The sequence below is a fragment of the Myotis myotis genome, unplaced genomic scaffold, assembly GCF_014108235.1.
Source record: "Myotis myotis isolate mMyoMyo1 unplaced genomic scaffold, mMyoMyo1.p scaffold_m19_p_10, whole genome shotgun sequence".
Lineage (NCBI taxonomy): Eukaryota > Metazoa > Chordata > Mammalia > Chiroptera > Vespertilionidae > Myotis > Myotis myotis.
The window spans coordinates 36,784,664-36,802,247 of record NW_023416314.1 but is presented as its reverse complement, the minus strand read 5'-3'; the positions used below and the strand labels follow the sequence as shown (position 1 = coordinate 36,802,247).

Genomic DNA, 17,584 nt, shown 5'->3' with positions numbered 1-17,584 from the left:
AGGCTTCCAGGATGTGAGGGACCCGCAAGCTAGGCCTTCATGTGGGGTCATACAGCTTAGAACCGTAGACATCCTGGAGGAATCCAGCCCCTCCACTGTGCAGCTGGGGGGACCGAATCCAGAGTGGATGAGAGTTGCCTTGTCCAGGGTGCTGCCTACTGCACTTCTCTGGGAGCTGGGTCTGCGTGGGCTGGGCCTGTCCTTTTTGCACTGTTTATCATCTTGCCACTGTCTCCAGGGCTACAAGATGGATGACCTCCTGACTTCCTATATCAGCCAGATGCTCACGGCCATGAGCAAACAGCGGGGCTCCCGGAGTGGCAAGTGAACAGTGTGGAGGCGGCACTGGCTCTGTGCCTGCACCTCAGGTGGCAGCTGGGTGAAGACCTTTGCCATCGGGCAGGAAAGCTGGGTCGGCCAGCCACCAGTGACAGCACCAGCTTGGACTCTGGTCCTCCTTCCAGTGAGGTGGCCTTGCTGGGGTGCAGAGCACCCTTCCAACACCCCTAAGGCCCGCGGGTAGGATTCGGTCCTGGCTGTGGCCTTCCCGGTTGTAAGAGCCTGTGCTCCGTGCATGCTTCTCTCATCCCAGACCAGCCCGGCCATGCGACCTCCTTTGGCTTTCTGTGCGCACTGGGACCGGGAATCAAGAGGACACCCTAATTCTCCATCCTGGGAGCAACCAGACCAAACCAACCGAATCAAGAGTATTCTGACACCTAAGGACTGGACTAGTTGAATTCCTGTAAGTCCAGGACTCTCAGCTGGGGTGGAGGAGACGGACCCCTCTCTCTATCGCAGTGTGAGTGCTGAGCCCCTTTCCTGACCACCTCAGGTCATAAAGCATGTGTTTCACCTTCTGGCCTGGGAGTGTCTCTAATGGGAGGAGGAGGGAAAGAGTCTGTGGGGACAGGGCCCTGTTGGCTGTGTAACTCTCTCCTTGGTCTGTGTACAGGGCCAAGCTGGTCTGGGCCTGGGGGGAGGGGTGTCTGAGCCCAAGGTGTGCTTGAAAGAGACTTAAAAGACTGGCTGAGACAAGGGCAGATAGCAGAGAAATGCTGGGCTTTGGCCTGGGAGGTGAGGACCTAAGTGTGCGTGGGCAGGAGGTCAAGGAGGGACTGGCTTCTGAGCCTTCACCAGGGCCAGTGGAGCCAGAGTGGCCCCGGAATCCTGCCAGAAACATCTCCTTGGTTCATCAAGAAATCATTGAGAACGCCACGAACAATGTCTCTTTGGGTTAAATCCCTACATCCAGTGGGTGCCTATAAAATGCTACTTTGACACCAGGATGGAACAACCAAGTTTGGCCATGACCTGGGCAGGTCTGGAGCTGGGGGCTTCAGAGAGGGAAGGTGTGATTTGGGGCTGTGGCCGGGATGAGTGCCTAGTGAGGTGACAGGGGAGAATCCCCTTGAAGTGGGTGTGTCTGTGATCTGCCTCAGGGTCCCCCTGATACTTCAGCAGAGCCAAGTCCTGCTTGCCCTCACACACCCAGGTGTTTAGCGTCTAGGTGCCCAACCGACCCACAGGGAGTACTATTCCTGTTCTCTGCAGCTGCCTGTGGGAGAGGGAGGGATGGTTGTGAAAACGCAGGCCCCAAACCATAGCCCAGCCTTCTGGGATGGTCATGTTGCTGTCCTAGACTGTCTGCCGCCACCCCCCCCCCCCCCCGAGTGGTTACCTGCCTCCACAGTCAGTCCAGGATAAGCCTGGGCCTGGGGGAAGGTGCTACAGTGGTCTGCCCCTACACCATCATCGTATAGATGGGGATACTGAGGCTCAGGTAAGTGTGAATAGGTGAAGGTCACCTAGTGGAACTCAATTCACTGCTTCTACTATTGGGATCCCACACAGAAGGGGCTCCAGCTGCTTGTTCTAAGTTGTAGTTTCCCTTCAAGGAATACGCATGAAATTATGCCCTCTTTCCATTGGGGAATCAGCCAACAGCAAACTATTAGGAAGCATCCCACTTCACACTAGATCACAAAGAAGCCTGTGGATAAAATCTTTGCCCCTAACATGCCCAGGCCACCTCTCATTTTCTGACCCAGGATGGCATCCCTTTTGCACTTATCCCCTAGTCTTTGCCAGCCTGAGTCATCACAGAAGGGTACAAAGAATACATACTCCACTTACCTTCTGTCTTCCTGAAAGGTTGCCTTTATTTACATGCGGAAGTTCACCGCCGCCGCCCATTAGCAGGGCTGCCATGAAGGGTTCGGATGAGAAAAACCCGTATCATCCAGGGAAGAATGCGCTCCAGCTCCAAGACCACAGCAGCTGTTTTCCCTCTTGCCTACACCCTGGAGCTGCAGCCTTTATAGAAAGGCTAGACTAGACGTGCTCCATCGAGCTTCCAATGCTCTTCTGCACTCCCTTCTTGACCACTCCCCACCGTCACCACCCTCAGGCACAGAGAGGAAGAATCAGAAGGGGGCAAGATGTGGCTCATTCTTTGAAGAGAGCCCAAAGGAGAAGGACATGTTGGATGTGGTGGAAAACATCATAGAACAGGATTCTTGGGAGTATTCAACAGTGGGAGTCTTTTTGGGTTGTTTTAGGGTGAGGGGTGTCTATGGAGGAAACTGCTGGGCCCTTTGCCTCTGGCACTGCAGTTTGGAGGGTGGCCTCTGTTGGCCTTCTAGGTGAGTGCTGGGGTGGATTCAAAGGCCTTCTCAGTGGGCACTGGTTGTCTAAGGTCATCTGTAGCAGGCTCGGTGGCTTCCTGGACTGACTATGGTTCAATGCCTTTTATCCTGGTTAAACCTGGGGAGGGGCTGCTGGAGGCTCTGGGCTTTTCCCAGCTTGGGAAGGAGATGGCTTGGCTGCAGAGTTATCGTCTCCTTTCTCACTTTTTCTCCCTTTGTATCTTATACTTCCAGTATCTGTGGGATAGAAAAGAGAAACACACGGAGTTTTCAAATGTCACCTCTCCAATCTCTGTTGGTCATGTAGTGAAATCCTCGTTATATTTAAAATGTTAGTCCCTCACTTACCATCTCAGGTTCTTTCCCTCTAGTTCTCCCTATCCCAGACTTTGTGCAAACTTTATCATGGTCATGCAATTCAGCATGCTGCTGGAATCGAAGAGTCTATTGTGTGAGGTTCCAACCCCCCAGGGAAGCCCTCAGAAGACAGAAATTAACATTCTCTTCAAGTTCATGCACTTCACAACCATTGCCTTAAAAAATGAACACAAGAAAAAGAGAGAAATAATGAACACTCCTCTATTAGAATAGGAGGTTCTTATGGTCAGAGACTTTGTCTTGCTTGCCACTAGATACAGTGTTGTCACATAGTAAGTACTCAAAAAATAATTTTTATCTAGCTAATAGAAAAAATAGAAGGTGGAGAGGTCTTCTAGCAATGGATCTGGGAATTTGACTCTTACCAAAGACAAATTAAAAACTGGATAATATACAAAACCAAGAAAATATCTTAAATGATGTAAGAATTTACAATAAGGGAGGAACTGTGTAGCCAAAATCTAGAAGAAAGTGAGAATCCAAAGTGGTAAGCCCAGAACTCGGTTATTTTTTTACCCTGAATGTAATTTCAATCTTGAAGAAATAGCTGCACACATGAGCTTTATCTTCTGTCAGGAGGAAGGGGATTTTTTATTGCTCTTGAGTGGAATTTGTAGGTCAACTGGATTTTAGGACAACAAATACCTAGGATATTAGGTTTTCTAATTCATGAATGTGGTGTATTGCTCCATTTATTTGGGTCTTCTCTCAGCAAACATTCGTAGTTTTCAGGTTTTATGTTGTTATAAATGGCATTTAGATTTTTAAAATTTTACCAATTATTCATTGGTAATATAAAGTCTTACAATTAATTTCTCTGTATATTGACCTTATATCCTGAGCGACTACTTAACCCACTTATTATTTTCAATAGGTTTGTTTGTTGTTTGATTCCTTAGTGTTTTTTAATTTAAATAATCATATCTGCAAATCAGAAGTTTTATTTATTCCTTTATAGCTGTCATTTATCTTATTAAACTGGCTATGATCTCCAGCACAATGCTGAATAGAAGTTGTGAGAGCAGATATCCTTGCCTTATTTCTGATCTTACAGGGAAAATATTCATTGCTTCCCCATTAAAAATGATATTGGCAGTAGGTTTATTGTAAATATATTTTATCAGATTGAGGAAGTTTAATCCCTATTCCTAGTTAGCCCAGACATTTATTATAAAGGGGTGTTGACTTTTGTCAAATATGCTTTTTTTTATTTTAATATGGGATTATACTAGTTTTTATATGAAATATCCATCTTGCATTACTGGTATACACCTTACTTTCTCATGATGTATCATCCTGTTTACATTGATTGATTCAATTTGCTAATATTTCATTAAGGATTTTTATGTCTAAGTTTGTAGATGATATTGATCTGTAAATTTTGTTCTGTACTATCTTTGTGAAGTTTTATATGAGAACTTTTCTGGCCTCAAAAATCAGCTGGGAAGTGTTCTTTCCTTTTTTTTTTTTTTTTTGAGTTGGTATAATATTAGTGTCATTTATTTATTTATTTATTTTTAGTTAATCCTCACCAGAGGATATTTTTCCCTATTGATTTTTAGAGAGTGGAAGGGAGGGGGCGGGGGAGAGACAAACATTGATGTAAAAGAGAGACACTGACTGGTTGCTTTCAGCACGAGCCCTGACCAGGACAGGGGATTGAACCTGCAACCCAGGTACAAAACTCTAGACTGGGAATCAAACTTGTGACCCTTCCGTGTGCAGGCTGTCACTCTAACCACTGAACACCACCGGCCAAGGCTATTAGTATTATTTCTTAAATATTTGAATAACCAGTGAAACTCTTTGGGCCCAAACTTTTCTTTCTGGTGAAGTTTTTGATATATGAATTTGATTTTGATAGTGGGTTATCACAAATTTCTATTTCTTTTTCTGTCATGTCTGGTAAAATATATTTTCAGGAATTGTTCGCTTCATTTTGGTTGTCAAATTTAATGACATAAAAATGTTAATAATTTTCCTTTTTATGGCTAGGATCTATGGATATACTCTTTTATTCATCGTTAATTATATTGGCAACCTCTTTCTCTCCCTCCCCCCCCCCCCCACACACACACATCTTGCTAAGAGTTTATCAATATTATTAAACTTTTCCAAGGACTAACTTTCCACTGTTTTGCATTTCCTTTGTATCTTTCTGTTTTATCGATTGCTGCTATATTTAGTATTTCCTTTCTTTTACTTAGGAAAAATGTACTCTTCTTTTTATAGATTCTTCAGGTAGACACTTAATCAGTATTAAACCTTTCTTCCTTCTAACATTTAAATTTTCCTGTAAGTCCTGCTGTTGTATATGCATTATCCTTTACTTAAAAATATATAATATGTACGTTCCCTTGTGATTTACTCCTAAATCAATGGAATGTTTAAAAATACATTAATTTCCAATATTTAGAGGCTAATCTAGATATTTTATTAATATTTGTTTTTAAGTTTGTTGTGGTCACAGAATACACTGTGTAAAGATCCAAATCTTTTGAAATTTATTTATTGAGACTTGTCTTATGGCTTGTCATCTGGTCTATTTTGGTAAATATGCCATGTACATTTGAAAATATCGTATATTCTTCCAGTTGTTGGGAATTTTGTTTTATGTCAATGTGACTGAAATTGTTGTTCAGATTTCTATAACCCTTCTGATTTTATTTTTTTGTGTGTGATTATTTATTTCAAGTACTGAGAGACTACTTATAAAATCTCCAACTATGATTTCTCTTTCATTTTTTGTTTCATATGGTTTGAAGCTCTGATATTAAGTGCATACATCATTTTATTTATAATGGCTTCCTGATATACTGACGTTTTCATTATTATGAAATCTTTGTTTCCAGTAATGTTCCATGTTTTGAAGTCTATTTTTTCTGATATTATTTCTTACCAGAGGCCCAGTGCATGAATTTGTGCATGGATGGGGTCCCTCAGCCTGGCTGACAATCAGGGCCAATCGCCCGATCAGGGTTGGCTGGCCAGGGGGAGGGACCCTGATCAGGGAGGGACCACAGGAAGTTGGCCAGCCACGGGAGGTTGGCTGTGGGAGCGCACTGCCCACCAGGGGGCAGCTCCTGCATTGAGCGTCTGCCCCCTGATGGTCAGTGCGCATCAAAGCAATCAGTCGTTTGGTTGACTGGTCGTAAAGGTTGTTTAGGCTCTTATATATATAGATGCAGATTGTTTGCATGATATATTGTTTGCCCCATCCTTTTACTTTGAATCTATTTGTGACTTTGTTTTTAAGTATTTCTTTTGTAGACCACATATGGTTGGGATTTTCTTTTTTTCTATTAGACAATCTCTACTTTTGAGTATTTGGTCCATTTATATTTAATGTAATTAATAAAATGGTTGCATTATGACTACCATGTTTCAACTTATTGTCTACTGTTTTTTTCTGTTATTTTGCTTCCTTTGTTCTCCTTTTTCTGAATCCATCTGCTATGAGATATATTATTGTGCTAGCTTTGAAAAAGTAAGCTGCTTATGTTGTGAGAGGGCCATATGACAAGGACCTGAAGGTGAACTCCAGGAGCTCAGAGAAAAACCCTGTCATCAGTGATCAAGAGAACAGGGACAGTTACAGTCCTACAATTCTAAGGAACTAAATTCTGCCAAAACCCAGTGAGAATGAAAGAGTAATCTTAAGTCTCAGTCAGGCCAATTCCTTTATTTTAGCCTGGTGAGACTCTAAACAGAGTACCCAGCTAACCCATGCCTAAATTCCTGGCCATAATAAAATTACTGAAAACCAGTAACAAAAGAAACAATCATAAAAAGCAGTCAGAAGGGGACATTTCTAATACTTTCAACAATAAAGATAAATGTTTTAAAAAGCAGAGAAAAAGGACATATTAGAAGTAGAGGAACAAAGAAAAGAAAATGAAAAACCTATTTTTTTCTTGGAAGACTTTTCATAAGAAACTATATGAGCCCTAGCCGGTTTGGCTCAGTGGATAGAGCGTTGGCCTGTGGACTGAAGGGTCTCAGGTTCAATTCCAGTCAAGGGCATGTACCTTGGCTGCAGACTCCTCCCCAGCCAGGGCCCTAGTCGGGCTCATGCAAGAGGCAACCAATCAATGTGTTTCTCTCACAGAGATGTTTCTGTCTCTCCTTCTCTCTTCCATTCTCTCTAAAATCAATGGAAAAATATACTCAGGGGAGGATTTAAAAAGAAAAAGAAACTATATAAGACAGAAAACAAAGGACTGAGTTCTTTAGAGTGCTGAAAAAATATATCCTAAAGCTAGAAAGGTGCTGAATATCTTCTGATGGCAACAACCATACATGCCCATCCTGTTGGTGGCTATGGTGTAAGATGTGGCACTGTGCTTAGTATGGGGGGCTCTATTCCCCTCAACCTAGACTGAGGTTTTGGGTTCTATCTAGTCTTACTTGTTCCTTCCAGGATTCTAAACTTGGTCTTGAACCTTCTAGGTTTTTCTTGGAAGCACTCAAAGAGCCTTTTGATACCTTTTCTTTCTGCTTAGATCAGACAAAATTAGTTTATGCAGTAGGCAACTAAAAACTCTTAAACTGAAATACTCATTTTCTATTCACCTTCTCTCCTTTTCATTTTAACATGAAGGGTGTTGGAAGTTAACTGAGTACTTTTTCTAAGGCATTATAGCCACTTCCTTCATTCAAGGTATACATATCTTCAAATTTTCCTTCCAAACCTCTCCTATCCATGATTTCCTCACCATTTCCATGTTCTTTTTATTTTTTGGCTCTGTTAGTAATGGGCTGAATTGTGTGCCCCCAAATTCACATGTTGAAGCCTTAACCCCCCGTGCCTCAAAATCTAAACTATACTTGGCGATAAGAGCCTTTAAAGAGTTTATTAAAATAAGGCCATTAGGGTGGGCAATAATCCAATCTGCCTGAAGAAGAGGAAATTTGGAGACAAACAGAGGCACTGAAGATGTGTATGCGCATAGAGGAAAGGCTGTGTGAGGTCACAGCAAGAAGGTGGCTATCCGCAAGCCAAGGACAGGGGCTCAGAAGAAACCAAACCTGCTGACACACTGATCTTGAACTAGTCTCCATAAGTGTGAGAAAATAAACTTTTGTTGCTTAAGTCACCAGCTTACGATATTTTATTATGGCAGCCTTAGTTTATTCATGCAACTACTGAAAATCATAAGGTATCTGGAATACAGCCCCCAGACTTCTTAACAGCCAGTAGAGTGATCTTAAGATCCATGTAACTCAGAGTTACTTGAGAATTCTCCTCCCCTCAAGAGATTTGGACAATCTTGGTTTGAACCTTCAGTTTCACAGTATAAATGACTTCCATTTAATTTATTCAAATTTCTAAACATATTCTTTCAGAGTCCCTGTGGATCCATTCCTGACTCTAAGTATTGTGTTATTCAATCATCTACCACTGGTGCATAGCATCTCAGGATCTTCACCACCATCCACAAGAAATTAAATTAATTCATGATTTTGTGCTGCTTTACTAAAGGTTCCAGGAACTGTGAAAGAAGCAGTATCATGTACTGCACAGTCCTCTGCCTTCTAGTTGGTTTTTCCTTTGACATTGAACTGGCTTCCCAAACCAATAACAATGTGATTATCGCCATAACCTTTTGAAAGTTCAGTCTAGCTTACCCTTCCCTTACAGGACCTATCTCCCTTCCTCAGCACCTGAATTCTTCTGCTTAATAATAAAGTATTCTGTTATTCCATCCCCTCTACACAGAAACTGAGCATATTGCTCCCCTGTTTGAAACTCATTTGCCATCTCCTGACTGCTTATATGCAGAGCCCAGACTCTAGTCCAGCACTTCAGGATCTCTGCTGTGCCCCCGCCCCCACCCCGCCCCCGTCCCTCCACCACATTGCCCACAGCTATTCTGGATGTGGGTGTCTGGACCACTGGTGTCAATAGCTATACTTTTGTCTGCTTCTTCACTGTTCTCTGTGGGCCAACCCTCTGCTCTCTAGAGCCAACCTCCATTTTTTCAGTGATCTTCAGTCCCTCGCAGGGTGCTTGGCACAAAGTGAGAACTCAAGAACTGTGTGCTGAATAAAGATATGAAGAAATAAAAAGTAAATACCATGTTCAACATCTTCCTATGGGGTCTCTGCTTAGAGAATGAAGTCCAAAATGAGCCTGATGTCAAGTGCCCTCCAGAATCTGTGCCCAGCTACACCTCTCACTTTTCTCTGGTCCCAACCCTCCATATCCGACTCCCTCAGCACTTGTCAGTGACATGAAAAGCAGACCCTATGTCCTGGGGTAATGGGTAGCAGTGGGGTAGGCCCCCAACTTTACCTGTGTAACTGCTGGTGCGTTCGAAGACTTGTTCTCTTAGGTTCTCTCTCCACCTGGAAGGAAGCAGACTATCCATGAATCTTGGATAACAATATAATAATCCAAAAATAACAATAACCCAAGGTAGCAGTAAAAAAAGAACAATAATCCAAGGCAGTAGCCAGAAAAGAAACATTATCCGGTAAAATTCTCACTTAAGCAGAGGGTTTGTGGTTTTCCCTTTAAAGGATAACTCACAAGTGAAGAAATGGTGAGCATGATTAGGTCTACACAACCATGGTCTCCTTGAGTTAAAATTCTTCTAGTTGGTGTTCCCTCTCCCACCTGGAAACTTGTAACCATGTAGCATTATCCCTGCACGGATTCTGACATGTCATTTTCTTAGATAAAGATTATGGCCTAGAAAAGGACAATGATTTTCCCAGGGTCACCCTGCAACTAAGGGGCAAATCCAGGGCTAAAACCCAGGCTTCCAGGTTTGTGAACTTGCTGTTTACACAGCGTCCTGCTATGTCCAGTTTTGTGGAAGGTGGGAAGATGGAGGCACTTGTTCTTGACAACCTTCAGCTCCCATCCTCTCCCAAAATCCCCACTGAATCTGTGGTCACTGAGCACCAATGACAGTCCTTATCCTTAGAATATTGTCTTGTGCAGAGGAGGTGGAAGGGGTGTGACGAGCTGCAGGCAGCATGAAAAGAAATGAAGGGTTCAGATTACTAACCCTGTCTTCCTGAGAACTTGCCATGAGGAATGGATTATAGGAAGGGTGTTTAACTGTTTTTTCTCAACTTCTCAAAGGAACCACTTGTACTTTTATTTTGGGAAAAATTAATTTAAAATCACAAACATATGCTTACCAATGAAAATAAAATATGGTGAAAATGAAAACTGCAGAAATACAATCCAGGAAAATCCACAGCAACACATAGGACTTTGGTGTCTGTAAAGAAGAAAACAAACTACAGTTCATGAACTGTTGGAAGGGATTTTAGATCAGATGGGCCAAGTCCCTCACTCTGCTGCCAGGGCTGGGGGAGTGGAGGGGAACAAACCAGGCAGAGAAAGCTGTCTGATGTGATCTCACACACAGAGAATATCTGCTGCTCTCCTAACAATCACCCTTCCAAGCGGGGAGGGGCTCTACGAGGGATGAAACTGCACACTCTTCATTTCCCTGGACACTCAACACAGAGGCCTGAGAGAGTCCTAGAGAAATCACATGGCAAGTCTGCTCTGGACCCAGGACCACAGCCCAAGTTCTGCAGTCCCAGCTCTCTGTGTTTCCATGGCTCGGCTTCCCAAGCCTGGCTGTGCATCCAAATCCACCCGCGCAGCTTTCAATAGTACAGGTTCCTGGGTCTCTCTACAGACCTCAGGAATCAGAACTCCTGTATTTTTAACAACTTCCCAGGTGATACTGAAGCACCTCGTCTGTGAGCCAGCAGTTCTATATCATGATGCTTCAAGTAAGTAGGTTGAAATTATAATTCTCCCTTACCTAACATGTCCCCTGCTCCACACTCCTTGCCTGAATCACCACATCCCAGAGCTCCAGCTCCTCTTGTGTGAGTTTCCTAATTTCCTGGTTTGATCCTCCCTTTCTTCCTCCACTGCTCCCCCTCCAATTTTACTTCATGCTGCTAGGGCTGGCATTTTTTATTCTTTCTTAGGCCATTCCTCACCCTATCCCAAGGTCTTTCCTTGGATTGAATAATCCTATATAATAAAGAGGTAATACGCAAATTGACCGTCACTCCAACACACAAGATGGCCACCCCCATGTGGTCAAAGATGGCCACCACAAGAAGGCCAGCAGAGGAGGACAGTTGTGGGCAATCAGGCCCACAGGGGAGGGAAGTTAGGGGTGACTGGGCCAGCAGGGAAGGGCAGTTGGGAGTGACCAGGCCAGCAGGGGAGGGCAGTTAGGGTGAACAGGCCGGCAGGGGAGGGCAGTTAGGGGCAATAGGGCTAGCAGGGGAGCAGTTGGGCGTCAATCAGGCTGGCAGGGGAGTGGTTAGGTGGTGATCAGGCTGGCAGGCAGAAGCAGTTAGGGGCAATCAGGCAGGCAGGCAGGTGAGCAGTTGGGAGCCAGCAGTCCTGGATTGTGAGAGGGATGTCCCACTGCCTAAATGGGCAGTCAGAAATCCCTCGAGGGGTCCCAGATTGGAGAGGGTGCAGTCTGGGCTGAGGGACACACACATATACACCCCTGCCCCCATGCATGAATTTCATGCACCGGGCCTCTAGTGATATTAATAAAAACACTAATGATCATGATAATAATAAGAACTAACAATTAATGAACACTTACAGGAGCTAAGGAAGTGTTCTAAGCACTTTAAGGGTATTTTCACATCTAATGTTCACAACAGCCCTACTAGACAGGTGTAGTGGGAGCTCTTAACTAACTTCCACTAAACTAGGGCTCTTAACGCCCTCGGGGAACCAGACTGATGGATGCCCACCCCATGAGCATCACCAAGCAAAACCAAAAATAAGTTGTCTTGTGCCTCAAATGGCTTAGAACAGTTGTATTTATTGTTTTAATTGTGCAGTATAAAATGTTACTTAAATCTGTAAAATCTGAGTGAAAATAAAAGTATACAATGTGACTTTGCTATTCCTCCCCAACAAAAGGTGAAGTCTGTTTCTGCCCTCATCCACCTTGAATCTGGACTTGACCATGGGATTTTCTTTGGCTAATAGAACATTTCCAAGTTCACAGTAGGATCTGTGTGATAGAAGGGAGAAAGCCACACCTCCAAAATCATAGATGTCTCTGCTCTTAAGTCGCTCCCCAGGCAACTACACAGTGGGCAATATACAGGTAGGGTAGGGGATGTAAAATCCTATTATACCAGCCTTGGAAGAACAATCTGGAAGTCAGCTCACCATGGAGTAGTACGGGTAATTTATCTGCCTCAGGAGCACAATGTTGTCTGTGGTCACCGAGTTAATCTTGGAGCACCAGGCCAGTGAGAAGACCCAAGGCTCATTGACGATATATAAGTTGATAATGAAGTTAGCTGCTTTATAATCACTGCAACAAAAACAGAATCCATAGGAGGTTTAGATTTAATCTTCCCCTCATCATCTAAAAAGGGAAAAGCTACCAGGTTTGTGAAAGGCTGCTGCTTAAATCACCAGAAGCAGCTGGTTCTGAAACAACTAATGATATGACATGCAGAATGGGTTCCTATAGGAATGAGATTAAGGGAATGGATTTGATACCTCTACTACTGCACCAACAGTGGCATGTTAGTAAATGGATGGCCTAAGGCAGTGGTCGGCAAACCATGGCTCGCGAGTCACATGTGGCTCTTTGGCCCCTTGAATGTGGCTCTTCCACAAAATACCATGAGCGGGCACGCATGTACAGTGCGATTGAAACTTCATGGCCCATGTGCAAAAGTCGTTTTTCGGCCTGGGCGAGTCTATTTTGAAGAAGTGGCGTTAGAAGAAGTGGGGGGTGCCAGTTGGTGGGTGGGGCGACGGGATATGCAGCGCGGGGAAGCGCGCGATTCATGCAGGAGTTGAAGATGGGAGAGTTGGAAGGGGTCGACCTCAGCGAACGTACCTCAATCAGATTGAGGACGTTTTTAGCAAAGGCCAGTTTAGGAGTACCCTAATTAAGTTAATAACAATGTAACCTACCTATATAATTTAGGTTTAAAAAATTTGGCTCTCAAAAGGAATTTCAATCGTTGTACTGTTGATATTTGGCTCTGTTGACTAATGAGTTTGCCGACCACTGGCCTAAGGGAAAGCAAAGAAAGAAAAAAGTCCTATTTGTAGTATTTGCTAATTTCTATGGTGTAAATACTCCAACCATAGCCAATTTCAAACTACCACTGGTAAAAACAGGTTTACATAGTTTCTGAATATTTAATAATAGGCTCCCAAAAGCTGATATTAGTCAGTTCCAGCACACTATTGGGTACCACCCTTTATTCTTCCTGCTCTCTTATGGGTCTTCTTTACTTGAGTGTAAGCAAATTAAAGGCAGAGACAGTATCTATTTATCTTTGTATATCCAGGACCTGGCTAGCATAAGACTTGCCTTCATAAATAGTAGTTGAAGGAATGAATAAATGAATTCCAATTTGGTTAATATTTACATTTTGAATATAAAGATTTTTTATAAACATTGAGTAGAGGGAATGAAACCCAATTTTACCCAGTACACTAAATGCCAGTAGATACTTGTGTACAGTCTCCAGAAACAGGAAGAAAATAACTAGAGGAATATCTAGTGATTCTAATCAGGTAGTCATTTTCAGGGATTAAACTTCTCAGAAAATACACCATGTATAGCATATTGAAAACAACTCCATACAGACTGGGTCTGAATCTCACCTCTGTCATATATATCAGCTGGGCAAGTTCTGTAAAATAAAAACAATACCACCACCTTTGCAGGAATGTTGTCAATTATTACCAATATGTGTCTAAGACAATTCTACATATCACCTAATGATAAGTAAAAAATAGAAGAAAATAGTAGTTAAAAGCTACCTTTTCGTTTCTTTTGAAACTGACACACAAAAACCAATCACATTTTCATTTGGTAATAATGAACAGATAGAAACTAAAATTAAAAACACAGTACCATTAACAATCACTCCAATGAAAATTAAATAATTAGCTATCTTAACAAAGTAAGCACTGGATCTGTAAGCTGAAAATTACAAAATATTGATGAAAGTAATCAAAGCATCCTATATAATAAAAAGGTAATATGCAAATAGACCCTAATGGCAGAACTACCTGTAACGACCAGTCGCTATGACGTGCACTGACCACTAGGGGGCAGATGCTCAACGCAGGAGCTGCCCCCTGGTGGTCAGTGTGCTCCCACAGGGGAAGTTCCGCTCAGCCACAAGCTGGGCTGATGGCTGCGAACACAGCAGTGGTGGCAGGAGCCTCTCCTGCCTCCTCAGCAGTGCTAAGGATGTCCGACTGGCCTAAGCCGTCAGTCAGTCGGACATCCTCCGAGAGCTCCCGGGCTGCCAGGGGGATGTCTGACTGCCAGCTTAGGTCTGACCCCCTGGGGAGCGGGCCTAACCCGGCAGGTGGACATCCCCCGAAGGGTCCCAGACTGCGAGAGGGCGCAGGCTGGGCTGAGGGCCCCTCCCCTGCCCCCCGTGCACAAGTTTTGTGCACCAGGCCTCTAGTATTTAAATAAATGGAGAGACATATGTATTCATGGATTGAAAGACTCAACATCATAAAGATGTCAATTCTCCTCAAATTGATCCACCAGCTTAATGCAATTCCCATCAAAATCCCAACAAGGTTTTTTGTACAATTTGGCTAGCTGGTTCTGAAATTTATATATGAAGGCACAATCTCCAAGTAGCTAAAACAATCTTGAAAAAGAAGATAATAAATTGAAAGAGAATCACTCTACCCAATATTAAAGGTTACTATACAGCTATAGTAATCAAGACAGTATGGTATTAGAGAAGGGATAAACACATAGTTGAGTGGAACATAATTTAATACCCAGAAATAGACCCACACAAATATGCCCAAATGATTTTTGATAAAGGTGAAAAAGTAATCCAATGAAATAATGACGGTTTTTTTAAATGGTGCTAGAGCAATTGGACAAGCATAGGCAGAAAAAAAGAAGATCTTTGACCTAACCACACAATTTATATAAAAATAAACTCAAAATGGATTACAGATTTAAATATACAAAAACTAGAGGCCTGGTGCATAAAAATTTGTGCACTTAGGGGAGTCCCTCAGCCCAGCCTGTGCCCTCTCGCAGTTTGGGACTCCTTGGGGGATGTCCACCTGCTGGCTTAGGCCTGCTCGCCGGGGGATTGGGCCTAAGCTGGCAGTCAAACATCCCTCTGGCAGCCCGGCAGCCCTCGGGGGATGTCCACTTGCCAGTGGGGAGCAGGCTTAAGCTGTAGTCGGACATCCTTAGCACGGCTGAGGAGGCAGGAGGGGCTCCCGCCACCACCACTGTGCTGGCAGCCATCAGCCTGGCTTGTGGCTGAGCAGAGCTCCCCCATGTGGGAGCGCACTGACCACCAGGGGGCAGCTCCTACATTGAGTGTCTGCCCCCTGGTGGTCAGTGTATGTCATAGTGGCCAGTCATTCCCAGTCGTTCTGCTATTAGGGTCAATTTGCATATTACCCTTTTATTATATAGGATAGAGGCCTCGTGCACAGGTGGGGGCTGGCTGGTTTGCCCTGAAGGGTGTCCCGGATCAGGGTGGGGGTCCCACTGGGGTGCCTGGCCAGCCTGGGTGAGGGGCTGAGGACCATTTTCAGGCTGGCCATACCCCCTTCAGGGTGGGGGTCCCCCACTGGGGTGCCTGGCCAGCCTGGGTGAGGGGCTGATGGTTATTTGCAGGCTGGCCAAGCCCCCCAGCAGAGATCCTCACCCCATGGGGTGTGGCCAGCCTGGGTGAGGCCGTTTTCAGGCTGGCCACGCCCCCGGCGACCGAAGCTCCCAGCCTCTCCTTTTTTTCAGCACCTCCTTGAACGGAGGCCAGGGCAGGCTGGAAGCCGGTATCTGGGATTTATTTATCTTGTATAATTGAAACTTTGTAGCCTTGAGTGGAGCCAAGGGCCAGCCAGGGCAGGCCAGCCAGGGCAGGCGGGAAGCTTGGCTTCCTCCATCGCTGGGGGCAACCCAAGCCTTCTGCTTGCTCCAGCTCCATGGCCACCACTATCTTAGTTGGGTTAATTTGCATACTTGCTCCTGATTGGCTGGTGGCTGTGGGTGTAGTTAGTGGCAGAGTGATGGTTAATTTGCATCTTTCTCTTTTATTAGTGTAGCTATAAAACTTTCAGGAAAAATAATAGGAGAAAATCTTTGATATCTAAGGGCTAGACAAACAGTTCTTAGACTCGACACTTAAAACATGATCCATAAAAGGGAAAAATGATATTGCACCTCATCAAAATTAAAAATGTTTTGCTCAGTTGAAAATCCTGTTGAGAGGATCTCAGAATAGCCATAGACTTGGGCAAAATATTTGCAAACCACATATCCAACAAAGGACTAGTATCTATAATATATAAAAGAACTCTCAAAGGTAAAAACAAAACAAAAATCAAGCGATCAATTAGAGAAGATATGAAGAGACAGAAGAGAATATACCAGTTGCGAATGGGCACATGGTAAGATGTTCATTAACCATCAGAGAACAAAAATTAAACCACGATGAGTACACACATCACTACACATTTATCAGAGAGGCTACAATAAAAAGTAGTGGTAATGCCAAATATTAGCAAGGACGCAGAGACTCAGGAGCATCAGATATTGCTGATAGGAATGTAAAATGATAGCCCCTTTGAAAAAGTTTGAGTTTCTTTTAAAACTAAAGAATTACCATATCCCTGAAATTATATTCCATAGAAATAAAAACTTGTGTACACAGGAAGGGATTCTGAGAAGATGGCAGAGAAGGAAGCACCAGGAATCTGTCTCCCCACCTAACAACAGCTGTGTTGGCAAAATCTGGAACGTGTAGGCTATTGAAGGCTTGCATCTTCCAGAGGAAGAGTTGGATGGTAAGTTATCATTAACCTTGTTTAATTTAATCACTTAGCACATTGGCAGTTACCCATCCCCCATATCCTAGCCCAGTGGTGGGCAAACTGCGGCTCGTGAGCCACGTGCGGCTCTTTGGCCCCTTGAGTGTGGCTCTTCCACAAAATACCAACTTCTGCGCATGGGCCACGAAGTTTCAATCACACTGTATGTGCGCGCCTGCGTGTGGTATTTTGTGGAAGAGCCACACTCAAGGGGCCAAAGAGCCGCATGTGGCTCACGAGCCACAGTTTGCCAACCACGGCCCTAGCCTCATGGCAGACAACTCTGCACAAGTTCCCGCAGCAGCCAAGGTGGGCAGGTCTGTGGGATGATCACTGATTGATGCTTCTGATGAGAGAGGTGTGACAAAGAGGAGAGAAGCCCTAGTTGTTGCACCTCCCTCCACTGTTGCAAACCCTTCCCCTTCCAGCTGGGGTGATTTTCAGGGGATTTACAGGACCAGTGATCTTTCTTCCCCACCTTTCATTTTTCTCTTTTTCTGGTTTTAGAACCCAGATATTAAATACTAGGGCATTCAAAAGCAACTGCATATATAGGGAAAATTAGAAAGTGACTGTGTATATCCAGAGAAAGGCATAGAAGATACCTGAGAAGACTTTAAGTTTATACCTCAGGCTGATCCTTGGCAGAGACAACCGATCAACAAGCAAATGTATTCATAACAAAAAACAGCAAACTCTG

At 44.0% G+C, this 17,584-nt stretch overlaps 2 protein-coding genes across 2 annotated transcripts in view; one reads left to right on the top strand and one right to left on the bottom strand.

Moving 5' to 3' along the window:
• MYO7A (myosin VIIA) overlaps nt 1–4,496 on the top strand; it is an 84,433-nt gene extending 79,937 nt beyond the window's left edge. The window contains exon 49 of the mRNA XM_036324888.1: nt 239–4,496. Within this exon, the coding sequence (XP_036180781.1) occupies nt 239–328 (90 nt within the window). The 3' untranslated portion in view covers nt 329–4,496. The remainder of the gene's footprint in view (nt 1–238) is intronic.
• A 4,745-nt stretch (nt 4,497–9,241) lies between these two features.
• The window catches only part of GDPD4 (glycerophosphodiester phosphodiesterase domain containing 4), a 77,461-nt gene continuing 69,118 nt past the window's right edge, over nt 9,242–17,584 (bottom strand). The window contains exons 12-14 of the mRNA XM_036324068.1: nt 12,214–12,361; nt 10,179–10,261; nt 9,242–9,374 (exon numbers count right to left, since the gene is read on the bottom strand). Coding sequence (XP_036179961.1) covers nt 9,242–9,374; nt 10,179–10,261; nt 12,214–12,361 — 364 coding nt within the window. The remainder of the gene's footprint in view (nt 9,375–10,178; nt 10,262–12,213; nt 12,362–17,584) is intronic.